The 16,464-nt window shown below is 45.5% G+C and overlaps 1 protein-coding gene, 1 long non-coding RNA gene and 1 other non-coding gene across 3 annotated transcripts; all 3 read left to right on the plus strand.

The window, feature by feature from the left end:
• Positions 1-5,194: 5,194 nt before the first annotated feature.
• Positions 5,195-5,266, plus strand: trnak-uuu (transfer RNA lysine (anticodon UUU)). Its single transcript has one exon. It is a non-coding gene; the product is annotated as a tRNA-Lys (tRNA).
• A 4,044-nt stretch (positions 5,267-9,310) lies between these two features.
• On the plus strand, positions 9,311-11,390 carry LOC137302269 (zona pellucida sperm-binding protein 3-like; the record flags this gene model as incomplete). Its single annotated transcript, XM_067971916.1, has 5 exons — positions 9,311-9,712; positions 10,607-10,722; positions 10,810-10,913; positions 11,005-11,182; positions 11,270-11,390. Coding segments are annotated over exons 1-5 (921 nt in total), but the record flags the coding sequence as incomplete, so codon positions are not given.
• Positions 11,391-11,644: 254 nt separating this feature from the next.
• On the plus strand, positions 11,645-12,217 carry LOC137302117 (uncharacterized). The gene is made up of 3 exons (XR_010958428.1): positions 11,645-11,760; positions 11,833-11,967; positions 12,056-12,217. It is a non-coding gene; the product is annotated as an uncharacterized lncRNA (long non-coding RNA).
• Positions 12,218-16,464: the final 4,247 nt, after the last annotated feature.

The raw sequence follows: 16,464 nt of genomic DNA on the forward strand, positions 1-16,464 counted from the left end.
CACAAAGTCCAATTTCCAGTGGAGTCGAAATAGTTGAGTTTGGAGAGCGTGAGATTGAAGATCTAAAGGTCTCTGGGTTTGATTCTGTGTTCGGCAATTTTTGTTGCTTTGTTCTCGTTCTTTGAGTCGATTCTCGCATTTATTTACACTGAAATTTTAACCGGCACAGAAAGGTTGGGGAAGAAACAGACAGGCATCAAGAATGGGAAATATTGATAGTGTCTTTATTGAGCTTTTATTTCTCTTTTCTCTTCTGCCTTTTTCTCTGGAATTTGTCTCTCTCAGTGCCGGGAGACCATTTGATTTGAGGCATTTGTCCTAAACTGATGTCTTTTCCACATCTCGGGGCGGTCAGACCCGCTCTGTCTGTTACTACTTGTGACCATTGACGGGAACAGGTCACGAGTTAAACGTTTATCAGCAAACCGACAGAGAGAGAACACAACGGGAATCAAACTCATTGGGCATAATTTTACCGGGGGCGGGGGGGGGAAGTCATGGGAGGTCGTCAGGGGTCATGGGTGGGTCAGTCATCGGAGCGAGGGCTCAGTCATTGGGGGTCGGTGGTCATCGCGGGGGTCGGAGATCATGGGGTTCGTAGCTCGTGCAGGGGTGTCGGAGATTTGGAGGGGGTCGGCCGATCGCCTGTGTGGGATCACGGCAGGTTGGCTTGTTGGGCCTGGGGGAAGCACTCCTGCTCCTCCGGGCCCACAAGCTGTGCTATAAAGGCATTTACCTGCTGTTTCGGGCCTTCTCGCCTCCTCTCATGTGGTGTGAAGGAGAAGGCCCAGGAATCCCGGCCCCCAGGAGCTAGAAATAAAAAAGCTGTGAAAATGGAGGCCCGCAGCCTCCTTCAAAGCTTTCACTGACCGACCCGCCTCCGTTAAAACCAGGGTTGGGCGGGTTGGGGTCGGGTTTTAGTTATTTTTACTATTTTTACCTTCCCAACCCACCCATTCGTGGGGTTAAAATTTCGGCCCTTTACTCTGTTTCTTTCTCCACAGATGCTGCCTGATTTGCTGAAGGATATACTTGCCATGGAGGGAGTGTAACGAAGGTTCACCAGACTGATTCCTGGGATGGCGGGATTGTCCTATGAGGAGAGATTGGGTAGACTGGACCTGTATTCTCTAGAGTTTAGAAGAATGAGAGGTGATCTCATTGAAACATACAAAATTCTTACAGGGCTCGACAGGGTAGATGCAGGGAGGATGTTTCCCCTGGCTGGGGAGTCTAGAACCAGGGGTCACAGTCTCAGAATAAGGGGTCGGCCATTGAGACTGAGATGAGGAGAAATTTCTTCACTCAGAGGGTGGTGAATCTTTGGAATTCTCTACCCCAGAGGGCTGTGGAGGCTCAGTCATTGAGTACATTCAAAACTGAGATCAATAGATTTCTAGATATTAACGACATCAAGGGATATGGGGATAGTGCAGGAAAATGGTGTTGAGGTAGAAGATCAGCCATGATCTTGTTGAATGGCGGAGCAGGTTCGGGGGGCCGGATGGCCCACTCCTGCTCCTATTTCTCATGTTCTTGCTGAGTAATTCCAGCATTTTCTGGTTTTATTACAAAATAAAAAGAAAGATGTTTTTCTCCGCCCCAGGGGCAAAGGTATATCAAATATTGTAATAGCTGCTATTGAAAAAAATATTCCCGTGACATTTTGTGCGGATTTGTTTGTTTGTAAAGTCTGGATTTTAAAGGACACTAAAACCCGAAAAATAATAAAGTAAGAAGTTAATGGCCCGTACGGGGATAGAATCCGCGACCTTGGTATTATTAGCACCACACGCCAACCAACTGAGCTAACCAGCCACAAATACATTACATAGCCATGGGTTCGAGCTCTGCGTTGGGCGGTCTGTGTTTTATTTCTCACTCTGGGTGACAGAGTTATTGCACAAACATTGAACAAACCACATCCCGTAAATATTGTTACTTGTTTCTGTATAAAACTGGTGAGGATGTAAATCGAAAGTAACAGATAAAGAGCATTTTAATGTATCAAATGTAATTATTATTTTACAAACCCTCAACAGCCCGTCCCTAAAACACTGTTCGGACATAAAACCAGTCCCAGGACCCTGAGCCGCTGTGACCCCGACCTGATTCGCATTCGCAGCTTTCTGATGAGGAGTCTGATGCTCTCTGTTGCCGGTCTCTCTTTACTGAACGGGACCGATCCAGGTGCAGCTCACACACAGGCCCAGGAATCCCACTCCGGACAGATTCACTTCTTTAAACCTTGTTTAGATTCAGTGAATTGGGATTTAATTCAATCCTCATTTGCCCTCCGCTCTGTCTTTTTTTTTTCTGACACTCTGGGGTGCCTTATTGCCTTACAGATTCATTCCAGATTCCTTGCAGTGACATTACATCAAGCCAAAGCTCTACACTCTGCCCGAGGGGATTTCTCCCTGACTGCATCCCCCCGGCATACAATGGCAGGAAGGCTCCAAATGGTTGCCTTCCCCCACTTGACCACTTGATCTTAGCCAAAAGGCCGCTCTGTCAGTTCAGGACTTTATTTAAACCGATACTTGGAGCTCTGTTTTACAGGGTGTCGGCTGTTTAAATATTTCTCAGTCCCACTACTCCCATTAATAACACTTTTTGCTGCGAACTGCTGCTTGATACAAAGTGCCCAGGAATTAGGGAATTTCTCCCGGGGACCGGGGAACTGACTCGGATTCGGCTCAACCCTCAAATCCACAAAGTTTTTGTCACTGCTGCTGTACAGGATTAAAGGAAGGGACGGAACCAGAAGCGGTTTTAAATTATTACTGACAAATCAGGGTCAAAGGCAAAGGATACAGTCTGCTTATCTACAAGGCTGAGTCCCTGCCCGCTTCACTGTCTGTCTGTCTGTCTCCCGGTTTATCCGTCTGATTGAGTCTCTGCTTCATTCTCTGGCTCTTTGTTTGCTGTCTGCAGGCCTCCCGACCCGACTGACTGACTAACTGCCGGACCGTGTGTCGGAATGAATGACTGGGACTGAGTGTCTGCCTATTTTTGGACCTGAATGGCCACATTTCTCAGTTCCTGCCTTCGCTCTGTGTCACGGGCCTGTCGCTGTCTCTCAGGATGACAACACACCCACACCCTTCACACATAGCCTTTGACAACTGAACGCAGGTTTGCTCAGTCTGTCCCCGCAGCTCCTTCGGGAGTTTAATGATTTTGGAATGAAGACGTTTTCCTGTGTGACTTGTGAAGTTTTGATCAGTGAAATGTTTGTGAATGGGAAGGATTGAGAGCTTTTAGTGTGGGACAGAAGTGATGTTGTTTAATGGAGGAGTCACACAATTGAATTAACATGAGCAGCGGTTTCCATAGTGTTGCGGTTATCGCGTTTTCCTCACACGCGAAAGGTTCCCAGGTGGGAATATTATTTGGGAATTTGCTCTTGTGAAAGTGGGAGATAATTGGCTTTTCCTGTTGAATTGAACAACGGCTGTACCACATTCCTGGTGTCAAAAACACTGAACATTTTAACCAGACTCTTAAAATACAGTCTTTAAAATGAGAACGGATGAAAGTTCATCAAATGGAAAACACAATAACTTCCCCACGTGTCACTCGGTAACCATATTAGTATTTCCGTCAGTCAGTCTGCAGAAAGTTATCGCTTCATTAATGGTGATTACAACAATTATTCAACTTTCATAGAGTTTCATGTGTTCATTTATTAAAGTTCATAATTGTTTTGTGAAAAATATTTTCCTGACCAGGAATCGAACCCACACCGCGGCGGTGAGAGCCCTGAATCCAAACCACCAGATGCCGCGCAGTGGGTCGAGTCACGGATCGGCACAGTTGATACAAAGAACAAATGAAAAAGTAGAAACAGAAAATGTTGCGAACTCTCAGCAGGTCAGACAGCGTCTGTGGAGAGAGAAACAGAGGGAATGTTTCAGGTCGGTGACCTTTCATCAGAACTCGCTCCACAGATGCTGCCTGACCGGCTGAGTGTATCCAGCATTTTCTGTTTATAGTTCAGATTTCCAGCATCCGCAGCACTTTACTTTTGAAATTAAAAAGTAGCCCAAGTTGATGAAAGTTGCACCAGTGAAAATCCTGGGTGGAGATTTAGAGGATGCGACAGTGGGAAGGGCTGGACTGCGATTCGAACAGTCCTCCAAGCAAATTTCGGGGAAGTCATCGAAATTTAAAAGAGGACTTGGAACGGGAATAGAACGACAGGCTCACGTGACAGGGCATTGGTATTCGGAATGTACAAAATGCAGTCCCCACTGCTCTGATTACCTGAATCAGACAAATAGTAATTCACAACACAGGACAAATCCATTTGATTTGAGTTTTGGAAACCCATTCACGACAGCAGCTGTCTCCCATCAGTTTACTTTTCCAAACTAAAGGGTGTGAAGCTTGCACGAGTGATGATCTGTGCTGTATTACTTCTGAGCAGCAGACTCACTTTGCCCCATCAATGCCTATTTGTTGGAAGGCGCAGTCCCCATTGGTCGAGGGGATCGGTTTCTCGAGCTGTGATTCACCATCCTCTATTTCAGGAATATTCCGGTTTGCTGAAAATGAGATGAGATGAAACGAGCAGGTCCAACGAGCCGGTCTGTAACACGACACGGCATCTACAAAGTTGTCTCTTGCACTTACAGTGAAGCGGAGGGCAGTTTTCACCCTTAAACCAGCAAGTTAGGTGGCGCAGTAAATAGTGTAGATGGGAGCAGGAAGTAGTGAAGGGACATTGATGATTAAATGAGAGGGTAAAACTGTGGCAGATGGAGTTCAATGTAGGGAAGTGAGATATAATCCACTTCGAACTGGGGGAGGGTTTTTTCCAGGGATGAACACAGAAGGAAGTGGGTTAGTCCCACTCCCCTGCTCTTTCCCCATATCTCTCCAAATTTTTTCATGTCAACTATTCACTTAATTCCCTTTTGAAAGTTACGATTAAACCCACTTCCACCGCCCTTTCAGGCAGTGCGTTCCCGATCATAAAAACTCGCTGCGTAAAAAAATCTCTCCTCATTCCCCCGCCCGTGGCTTTTTTGCCCATTGATCTGAAATCTGTGTCCTCTGGTTATTAACCCTTCCATCACTGGAAACAGTTTCTCCTTATTTGCTGTATCAAAACCTGTCATAATCGTGAACCTCCATTAAACCTTCTGGGTGTAGTCTCAGTGCCCTTCCTGCTGATCATCCCTTCAGTTCTCATGTGGTCTAGCGGTGAGGATTCCTGGCTTTTACCTAGGTGGCCCGGGTTCGACTCCCGGTGTGGGCACAATAGATTTTTAGTCCCAGCCTCGCAATTTGCCTGCAGTCCGGGCTGTGGCTGCTGCTTCCTCCCTCGCTTCTGTGTCAGACCCACAATCACACTGAGAAATGAGGCAGACCACAGCTCTTAAAGGGACAGTGCACTAAAAGCAACAATGTCCAGACAGGTCACTCAGCAGCTCATGGCCAAGTGTTTGACTACAATCCTTTTATCATTCACTGTAAAACCCGAGGCTCAGTGAAACACTCACAGAATATTCTGGAAAAACTCAGCGAGTCAGGCCGAATCTGTGGAGAGAACAGACCAATTAACCGAGAGTCTCAGTGAGACAAGGAACGAGACACGGCTCTTCACAAATTGTCACGGGATCTTTTACACCTCGGAGCAGAAAGAAGGGACCCCCATTAAACACCTCATTCAAAGGACAGCACCTGTCACGATGCAGCTGCCTCTCAGAACGACACAGTCAGTCTGGATCATGTGTCCCAGTCCTGGAACGGGAGCTGGAACCCACACCCTTCTAAACACCAGCCTGACTCCCTGGTGTTACTCTCACCCCCGGCTAGTCATGAAACAGACTGTGCCATTCCCAGAGTAACTGATGACCACAGCCTCAGCCCTGGGTCCCGGTCTGCACCATAACCGCAGCCTGTTACATCTCATAGAAAGTGGCGTGGGATTCCTGAGTTCATTCTGTGATGTGCATTGGGGATGTCATGGATTGCTCTTGCATAGAGCTGGTATGGACTCGATGGGCCGAATGGCCTCCTTCCGTGCTGTAACCTTTCTGTGATTCTATGATTCCATGTGGGTGGAGAGGGATACAAGGAAGTGATCAGAGATGGCCTTATCCATGATTGACACGATCGGGAGTAGAGAGGCCACGTGAGATGGCAAGGTCGAGGGGGGTGGCCATGAATATGGGTCGGGGAGTTTCTATGCGGGGAGAGATTAAGGGAGGATAAAGTATCACACAATAGACTTGTTGGCAAAATTGAAGCCCATGGGATTAAACGGACAATGGCAGCGTGGATAGAAAATTGGCAAAGGGGCAGAACACAGAGAGTAGTGGTGAACGGTTGTTTTTCATACTGGAGGCAAGTATACAGTGGTGTCCCCCAGGGCTCGGTATTAGGACCACTGCTCTTTTTGATATATATTAATGACTGCGACTTGGGTGCACAGGGTATAATTTCAAAATTTGGAGATGACAGGAAACTCAGAAATGTAATAAACAATGTTGAGGATAGTAACAGACTTCAGGAGGACATGGACAGACTGGTGAAATGGGCAGAAACATGGCAGATGAAATTTAATACAGAGAATTGTGAAGTGATACATTTTGGTAGGAAGAATGAGGAGAGGCAATATAAACTAAATGGAACAATTTTAAATGGAGTGGAGGAATAGAGAGACCTGGGGGTGTAGTTACACAAATCTTTGAAGGTGGCAGGACAAGTTGAGAAGGCTGTTAAGAAAGCAAATGGGGCCCTTCCTTTATTAATGGAGGCATTGAATACAAAAGCAAAGAATTGATACTAAACCTTAATAAAACACTGGTTAGGCCTCAGCTGGAGTATTGTGTTCAATTCTGGGCACCAAACTTTAGAAAGGATGTCAAGGCCTTAGAGAGGGTGCAGAAGAGAATTACTAAAATTGTATCAGAAATGAGGGACTTCAGTTATGTGGAGAAACTGGAGAAACTGGGGCTGTTCTCCTTGGAGCAGAGAACGTAAAGGGGAGATTTGATGGAGGTGTTTAAAATCATGAAGTGTTTTGATGGAGCAAGGGAGAAACTTTCCAGTTGCAGAAGGGCAGTTACAACACGGGTTAGATAGAGAGCAAAACTTCCTCTACATTGACATCAAACACTTCCAGGGAAGGGACAGCACGGGTTATCTGCAGAATGAAGCTCCCTCTACACTGTCAAATGAAACACTCACAGGGCAGGTAAAACAGTAATGCTTCCTGTACTCTGTGCAGTTTATCGTAGCCATGATGTGGAGATGCCGGTGATGGACTGGGGTGGACAAATGTAAGGAATCTTACAACACCAGGTTATAGTCCAACAGTTTTATTTGAAAATCACAAGCTTTCGGAGCTTACCTCCTTCGTCAGGTGAGTGAAGGGTTCTAAAAACACTAAGAAACCTTCACTCACCTGACGAAGGAGGTAAGCTCCGAAAGCTTGTGATTTTCAAATAAAACTGTTGGACTATAACCTGGTGTTGTAAGATTCCTTACATCTGTGCAGTTTAGATCTCGCCTCAGACTTCAGATAAAAGGTTTGTTTCCTGGACACTCTGCTGGTGTCTCTCTGCATCTCTTTACTCAGTTACACCGCTCTCTACCTCCCTCTGCTGGTGTCTCTCTGTATCTCTGTACTCAGTTACACCGCTCTCTCCCTTCCTCTGCTGGTGTCTCTCTGTATCTCTGTGCTCAGTTACACCGCTCTCTATCTCCCTCTGCTGGTGTCTCTCTGTATCTCTGTACTCAGTTACACCGCTCTCTACCTCCCTCTGCTGGTGTCTCTCTGTATCTCTGTACTCAGTTACACCGCCCTCTACCTCCCTCTGCTGGTGCCTCTCTGTATCTCTGTGCTCAGTTACACCGCTCTCTACCTCCCTCTGCTGGTGTCTCTCTGTATCTCTGTACTCAGTTACACCGCTCTCTACCTCCCTCTGCTGGTGTCTCTCTGTATCTCTGTACTCAGTTACACCGTTCTCTACCTCCCTCTGCTGGTCTCTCTCTAACACTCAATCCGCTCTGTTTTTTTTTTCTTTTTTTTCTTGTTTTTTTTCTTTTTTTTTTCCTTTTTTTTACCGCAAGTTAAGTCAACAGTTGAATATCCACGAGAAGGCACGGAAAAGATGAGAAAAAGGTTTTTTTTTTCTCTTTTTTTTTCTTTTTTTGTTGAGAGTCCAGACCGCGGGGTCAATCCTTTTTTTTTTGTTTTCTTCCAAATTAGGCCCCCCTTTTATAAGAAGGGGGGTGTGGGGTGTGCTTACAAACTAAAAACCCAAAGAAACGAAAACCAATTTTTCAAATTAAAATTTTATTTTCCTCGTCCAGGATGCACTCCAGCCCCTGCGGTGCCCACCGGTCGCGGAATGCCTCGAGCGTACCGGCAGACACCGCGTGCTCCATCTCCAGGGCCACCCAGGCACGGAGCATTCCGCGGAAGAGAGGCAGACAGTCCGAGCGACCGCCCCCGTGGACCGCAAGCATCCTGGACCTGTGGATATCCAGGATGCACTCTTTTTTTTCTTCTTTTTTTTCTTTTTTTTTTCTTTTTTTTTTCTCTAATTAGGCCCCCCTTTTATAAGAAGGGGGGTGTGGGGTGTGCTTAACAACTAAAAACCAAACAAACCAAAACCAAGAGTTCAAATCAAAATTTTATTATCCTCGTTCAGGATGCACTCCAGCCCCTGCGGTGCCCACCGGTCGCGGAAAGCCTCAAGCGTACCGGCAGACACCGCGTGCTCCATCTCCAGGGCCACCCGGGCGCGGAGCAACCCGCGAAAGAGAGGCAGACAGTCCGAGCGACCGCCCCTGTGGACCGCAAGCATCCTGGACCTGTGGATATCCAGGATGCACTCTTTTTTTTTTTCTTTTTTTTCTTTTTTTTTTCTTTTTTTTTCTCTAATTAGGCCCCCCTTTTATAAGAAGGGGGTGTGGGGTGTGCTTAACAACTAAAAACCAAACAAACCAAAACCAAGAGTTCAAATCAAAATTTTATTATCCTCGTTCAGGATGCACTCCAGCCCCTGCGGTGCCCACCGGTCGCGGAAAGCCTCAAGCGTACCGGCAGACACCGCGTGCTCCATCTCCAGGGCCACCCGGGCGCGGAGCAACCCGCGAAAGAGAGGCAGACAGGCCGAGCGCCCACCCCCGCGGACCGCGAGCATCCTGGACCTGTGGATATCCAGGATGCACTCCAGTTTCGTCTAGTTTTCTCGTTTATCCTGGGACAATTGGAGTCAGGTGACTGCAGGTTTTGTATAAAAGGTGCTGGTTGGTGGGTAAAGTGATAGTTGAGTTGTTTGGTATCATGGGGGATTTTGTAATGAGAGGTTTGTTCCCGGTGCTGGTGTTAGTTGGAGTGGTTTGTTGCTCTGATATTTGGCAACAGTTTCGAGGCCACAGATTTCAATGGAGAAGAGTAAAACCCACCCCTGTGCCCCAGAGAGTCCCTTCCCCTGTCCCTCCCTTTGGTTCCCATTTCAGTGTGTCTGAGGGGAGAAGTCTCTCTCCACTGCAGACTGTGATGGTGCAGTGTGGAGAGCAGAACCTGCTGGTGAGGGGAGACATGGATTTATTTCGAACCAGGCACCTGATTAAAGCTGCTGACCTGACCCTGGGGACAGCAGGTTGTCGGCCAACTGGGATCGACTCGCAGAACCACACTGTCCTCTTTGACTATGGGCTCCATGAATGTGGCAGCAGATTGCAGGTAATGTGATTCCTCAACTCTTGCTCCAATTTCACTGTGTAGATTACTGCCCACTCTGAACTCATTAACATTGGGGGAAACTCCAGCCACTGACGAGATCCCTGAATGAAATCTGTGTATAAATTCTTGCCCACTGTTAAATATCACCCTGTGTGAAACTACTACTTTATGTTGCCATGTCTATCTTAGCTTTACTTTTAAAGAACTTCAACTGGTCACTGAGGGACTGCATCTTTCTTAAATGGGTCATTACTACTCTCTAACTCAGATTCAATTCTATTGACCTTGAGCCTTCACTGACATTTCTCCAAACCACTCTGTTCTTTTGTGCCTCAATTGATTTATCTTTTCCGTTCCTTCCTGTGGATATTCAGGCCTGCTGCCTCAACTTGTGGTCAATGAATGTTCAGTGTGGAAGTTCCTGTTGAGACTTCTCTTGAAAGATGAAACAAGTGGAATAATAATTGGGATACAATGTATTAAAGGGGAACTCCACTTTTGGTTATTATACCTGCCAATCCCCTTGATTCCATGGACACAGATGAGGTTTAAAAGTGATGTTGTGTTTTGTGCTCCATATCAGGGGTAACTTGAAGCCCCTTAAGGTGAAAGCTCTATTCTATATGGGAAAGAATGCTCATCAAATCTGGCAGTGCCAATCATTTCAGGGTTTCTGACTGCAGGCCTGAAGTCCCCGAAAATAGAAGGTGGACTGAGCAGAGTAACAGCGGCTGCTCTGGGCAACTTCCACCAATGGTGGAGCTGCTTCAATCATGTGTCATTGAGGAGCAGCTGAAACCCCTCAAACTGCTGCTTAACAGGGCAGGAAAATGACCAGAAAAAGATTTTGTCCAATGAAACCAGCTCTTCATTCCTTAACCTGATGTCTTTCAGATGGCTGGAGATTTCCTGGTCTACACCACCCACCTGAACCACACCCCAAATGCTCGTGGATCTGTCATTGTGAGAACTAATGGAGCAGTCATTCCCATTGAGTGCCACTATTTTAGGTAAGAATCTTTACTCTGTGGCAAATAAGGTCTACAGCAGGTGCAGTTCTTTGACGTTGTCCTGAAATTACACTCCTGTCCTTCCAGGAAGGGCAATGTGAGCAGTGATCCTATCAAGCCCACCTGGATCCCATTCAGCTCGACCAAGTCTGGAGAAGGGCTTCTGTCATTCTCACTGCGTCTTATGAACGGTATGTGATGGGTGGATGGGGAGTGCTTTTCTGTTGTCTCCCACTGGGAGTTGCACCCACTGTCTCCAACCCTTGTCCTCTTGTACTTCAGATGACTGGCTTTCAGAGCGCACCTCGACTGTCTACTACCTGGGTGACCTCATTCACATTGAGGCCTCTGTTTCAATGACCAACCACATGCCCTTGAAGCTCTACATTGACAGCTGTGCAGCTACATTGAGCCCAGACAAGGATTCCACCCCAAGATACAACATCATTGACTACCATGGGTAAGGAGCTCTCTGCTTTCTCCAGCTGGTTTTGTCTCAATCGGTTCACTTAATTCACTTTTTTTCCTTTTTTTAATCTTTCTTCAGTTGCCTCCTGGACAGCAAAGCTGAGGACTCCTTTTCGACCTTTGTGTTGCCAAGAGGTGAACGTGAGCTGGACAAACTCCAGTTTGACCTGGATGCGTTCCGCTTCTTTGGAGATGACCGTTCCTTGGTAAGAAGAAGCCAAACATTGGGTTCCCCATGTTGGGAGGAGGTCACTAAATAACAACTTGTATTGAATGTGTCCCTCAGATTTTCATCACCTGTCACCTGAAAGTTGCTGCAGTGGATCGGAGAGATTCCATGAACAAAGCTTGTACTTTCCAGAATATGTAAGTTCCCTCTCTTGCTCAGGGATGTGTTGTATTAAAGGATGATGGACAACCTGGTTGATAAATGGATTCTCTGGTTCAGCTGGACCCCATTGGAAGAATCGACCAATGACGTTTGTGCCTGTTGTCAACTGGGCAACTGCAGTGCCACAAGGGATTTCCTCGTTGATTCCAGAGGAAGGAGGGATCTTGTATCTGGACCTGGTAGGACATTGATCCTCTTGATTGTTGGAGGTCACCCTTTACCCTCTCTAACTGGAATGTTTGATATTGCAGGGAGTGATGCTGAATTGAAGTGGGAGGGTGAGGCCTCACTTGGACCCCTGGTCATTCTGGATCCTGATGTGACAGAGCTGGCAACTGAGCCCCTTAATGAGGTTGAGCAAAGGATGCAGGAGAGGTCTCCGGGTGGTGAGTTGGCCGACTGCTAGTTTCCATTTTCCCTCCGTATTTCCTTCACTCACTGACCATTGGTTTTTTTTTGTTCCTTTTTTTTAAGGTGTGGCGTCTGAGGTTGTCCTGATTTTGGCCCTGACTGTGACCGCTGTCTCTCTGATCTCTGCTTCTTTGATTGCCTTGTTCCTGCACAGGAAACACAAGCAAACCCAGTTCAACTAGTTATCAAATGACTAATAAAGCAGTGACTACTTGTATCTTCTAATGGCTGGTTGCTCATTTTTCATTATCTGGCTTCAATCAGCATGCAATGGGTGCTTAATACTGTTAGTAACACTCCGCACTCCTCCACAGTTCCTCCTGTTAGTGAAATGGGTTTTAATGGGTCCATGTAAGTAGTGGCAAAATGGCTGTTAATAGTGTATCCAGTCCAGGGATGGCTGCAGCAATGGGTGAAGGCTTGCCAGGCCCTCATTGTACAAGTCAATGAACTTTGAAGGGACAGTGGGACTGGCCTGAGGTACTGGTGCCAGCTGGTTGATGGCCCAATCATTCCCTTGGTGCTCTGTGGCTATTGATCAGTTGAATCCCCACACAGGCTCCAAACTCCAGTTAAACTTTCCTGTTTGGAGCTAATTGTCCAAACACCAATAGGATTGAAAGTCAGTGGACTTGGAACTCTCTTCCAAGATTGAAGATCTCTGCCGCTGGTGCAAAGATTCTTCTTTCGTGGGGCTGGGACTCCAGGTAGATTTCAAACGCCCAGTGTAAAAGTTAATGTACACGGGCCAATGATGTGCCCAGTGGGTACAGGCACAGAGAGTGCGAGGGACAGCGAGCCCAGCGGTTGTGATGTAACTCCGTTGGATTTGAATTTCACCTGTCTTTTGAGAAGACTGAAGTTTCTTTATGTTCAGCTTCTCCTCACGACAGGCCCTCGGGATTGTACTGTAAGTCGTTAGTCCTATTTTCAGATTACATTATTGTTTCATTCACTGTATTTGAGGGGTGGTCATAGGAACAGGAGTAGGTCATTGAGCCCCTCGAGCCTGGTCCACCATTCAATGAGACCATGGCTGATCTGTGACATAACTCCATATACCTGCCTTAGTCATATCCCTTACCTTCTTTGCATAACAACAAAATTTTAAGCTGAGGTAATAGATTTAACAATTGAGCTAGCATCAACTGCCATTTGTGGAAGAGTGTTCCTAACTTCTCCCACTCTTTGCGTGGAGAAGTGTCTCTTAACTTCACTCCTGAAAGTCCTGTTTCTAATTTTTAGTTTATGTTCCCTGGTCGCTAAACTGGCTGTGTTTTTATAACTTTACAGTGAATTGGGTCCAATCCATGTCTGGGACACCCTTGCCTTGTGAAATACTGAAATTTGTTCATAAAAATATTCAGATTAATAAGAGACTGTTTAACTTTACTGAGCTGGGTTTTTCTTTTTGGTAAATCAGACATTCAGGGGGTCTATTAAACAGGATGGGAGCTGTTAGCAGTAAACACCCTCGCTTCAGACAACATTCTTTGGCAGGTGGAAACCATTCCTCCATTTAAATCAAATCATGGTAATATTTTACTTGAGCTATCATCACTGAAGTTTAGTGTTTAAACATAGCAGGAGATCCAGGCTCGTTCTGTTAAAGTAGAATAACAATAAGTTAGTGGGAACTTTTAACAATAGCAATTCATTTCTGCTCACTGTACACACTGAAGGTGATTTTTCTTCCAGTGGAAACTGCAGTCAGACGGCCCCTCCTCACTTTCACTGAGCTTCCTCACACCATTGATAAATAGTGTTCGGAAACTTTAAACCCAATAGATGACAATACATTCAAGTGTAGTGTAGGTCCATCCTACCCTCTTCTGACTGTTGTCTGATTTACATATAAACATTTCAGGGAGACTTTACAAAGTGCATACACTGGCCAGGTCACCAGGAGAACTACTTTGGGATATTTTTATAATGTTGCAAAAAAATACCATGTAGAAATGCTTCAAGAATTCATTTTCAATGAAGCTTTGGATCTTACAGGACAGAAACAGGTGACTTTCCTCTCTCCCCTCATCCAATTTAATGTTCCTCTGTTCCAAGGTCCTTATACTACTCTCATTTAAAATAATTCATGGAGTCTGTCTGAACAACACTTTCAGGCAGAACTCTACATTGTTTCTTCCCTCTCTGTAAAGATTTTTTTGGAACCATAAACATGTATCTTTTGCCATGTCACATTTGACACTAGAAGTTATAGAATCATAGAAATTTACAGCACAGAAGGAGGCTATTCGGCCATTGTGTCTGTGCCAGCTGAAAAAGAGCTCTCCAGCCTGATCGCACTCTTGGTCTTGGTCCGCAGCCTTGTCGGTGACGGCACTTCAAGTGCACATCGAAGTACTTTTTAAAAAGCGATGTGGGTTTCTGCCTCTACCACCCTTTTTAGCCAGTGAGGTCCATACTCACACCACCCTCTGGGTGAAACAATTTATCCACAGATCCCCTCCAATCCTTCTACCAATTACTTGAAATATATGCCCCCTGGTTATTGGCCCCTCTCCTAAGGGAAATAGGACCTTAATATCCTTTTTCTAATTTGTTCATGGGATGTGGGCGTCGCTGGCAATGGCAGAATTTATTAGCCATCCCTAATTGTCCTTGAGAAGGTGGTGGTGAGCTGCTGCCTTCTTGAAGTGATGCAGTCTGTGTGGCTCCCAATAATTTTTTTCGGTCAATTAAGGAAGTCATGATGAACCTTTATAAAATACTGGTTCGACCACAACTGGAATATTGTGTCCAGTTCTGGGCACTGCACTTTAGTAAAGATGTGAAGGCCTCAGAGAGGGTGCAGAAGAGATTTACTAGAATGATTCCAGGGATGAAAGACTTTAATTATGTGGAGAGACTGGAGAAGCTGGGGTTGTTCTCTTTGGAACAGAGAAGGTTGAGAGGAGAGTTGATAGAGGTATTCAAAATCATAAAGGGTCCAGAGAGAAACTGTTCCCATTGGCTGAAGGGTCAAGAACCAGAGGGCATAGATTTAAGGTGATTGGCAAAAGAACCGAAGGTGATATGATGTAAAACGTTTTTACACAGCGAGTGGTTATGATCTGGAATGCGCTGCCTGAGGGGGTGGTGGAGGCAGATTCAATCATGGCCTTTAAAAGGGAACTGGATAAGTAGTTGAAAGTAAAAAATTTTCAGGGCTACGGGGATAGGGCGGGGGAATGGGACTAGCTGGATTGCTCTTGCACAGAGCTGACATGGACTGGATGGGCTGAATGGCCTCCTTCCATGCTGTAATCTTTCTATGACTCGAAGAGTAAACCGTATGACTCTGCCTAATCATATTTTGATTTTCTAGGTGCCCTGTTACTACGTCCTTAATGATAGATTCCAGCATTTTCCCTAACTATTGATGTCAAGCTAACTAGCCTATAGTTCCCTCTTTTCTCTCTCACTCCTTTCTTAAATGGCGCGGTTACATTTGCTGCCTTGCAATCCACAGGGACCATTCTAGAATCTGGGGAATTCTGGAAGATCACAACCAATGCATCCACTATCTCTGCAGTCACCTCTTTTAAAACCCGAGGATGTCGGCCATCAGGTCCAGGGGGTTTCTCGGCTTTTAGTCCCATTAATTTCTCCAGTACTTTTTCTTTACTAATATTAATTACTTTAAGTTCCTCACTCTCATTAGGCCCTTGGTTCCCCACTGTTTCCGGTATGTTTTTTGTGTCATCTGCTGTGAAGACAGATACAAAATATTTGTTTCACATCTCTGCCATTTCCTTACTCCCCATTATAATTTCTTCTGTCTCTGCCTCTAAGGGACCCACGATTACTTTCACTCATCTCTTCCTTTTCACATACTTGTGGAAGCTCTTACAATCTGTTTTTATATTTCTTGTTGGTTTACTGTCAGATTCAATTTTCTCCCTCTTTATGAATTTTTGGTCATCCTTTGCTGATTTCTAAAACTCTCCCAATCCTCAGGCTAACTACGCTTTTTGACTACATTGTAAGCCTCTGCTTTTCATCTAATATTATCCTTAAATTCTCTAATTAGCCACAATTGTACCACTTTTCCCGTGGAGTTTTATTCCTCAAGGGAATGTATATTAGTTGAGAATTATGAATCATTTCTTTAAATATTTGCCATTGTTTGTCTGCCGTTATATCTTTTAATCTAATTTCCCAATCTACCTCAGCCAACTCGCCCCTCAAACCTACATAATTGGCTTTGTTTGTTTCAGACCCTAGTTTCGGACTTAACCACATCACTCTCAAACTGAATATGAAATTCTATCGTATTATGTTCACTCTCCCCCAGAGGATCCATTACTATAAGTTTATTAATTAACCCTGTCTCATTACACAATACGAGATCTAAAATAGCCTGTTCCCTGGATGGTTCCTCTACCAATTAAGTACTTTTAAAGTCTAGTTGCTGCTTTACTGTCGGAAACACGGCAGTACATTGAACACAGTAAGGTCCCACAAACAGCAAT

The sequence above is a fragment of the Heptranchias perlo genome, chromosome 35, assembly GCF_035084215.1.
Source record: "Heptranchias perlo isolate sHepPer1 chromosome 35, sHepPer1.hap1, whole genome shotgun sequence".
NCBI classification, from domain to species: Eukaryota; Metazoa; Chordata; class Chondrichthyes; order Hexanchiformes; family Hexanchidae; genus Heptranchias; species Heptranchias perlo.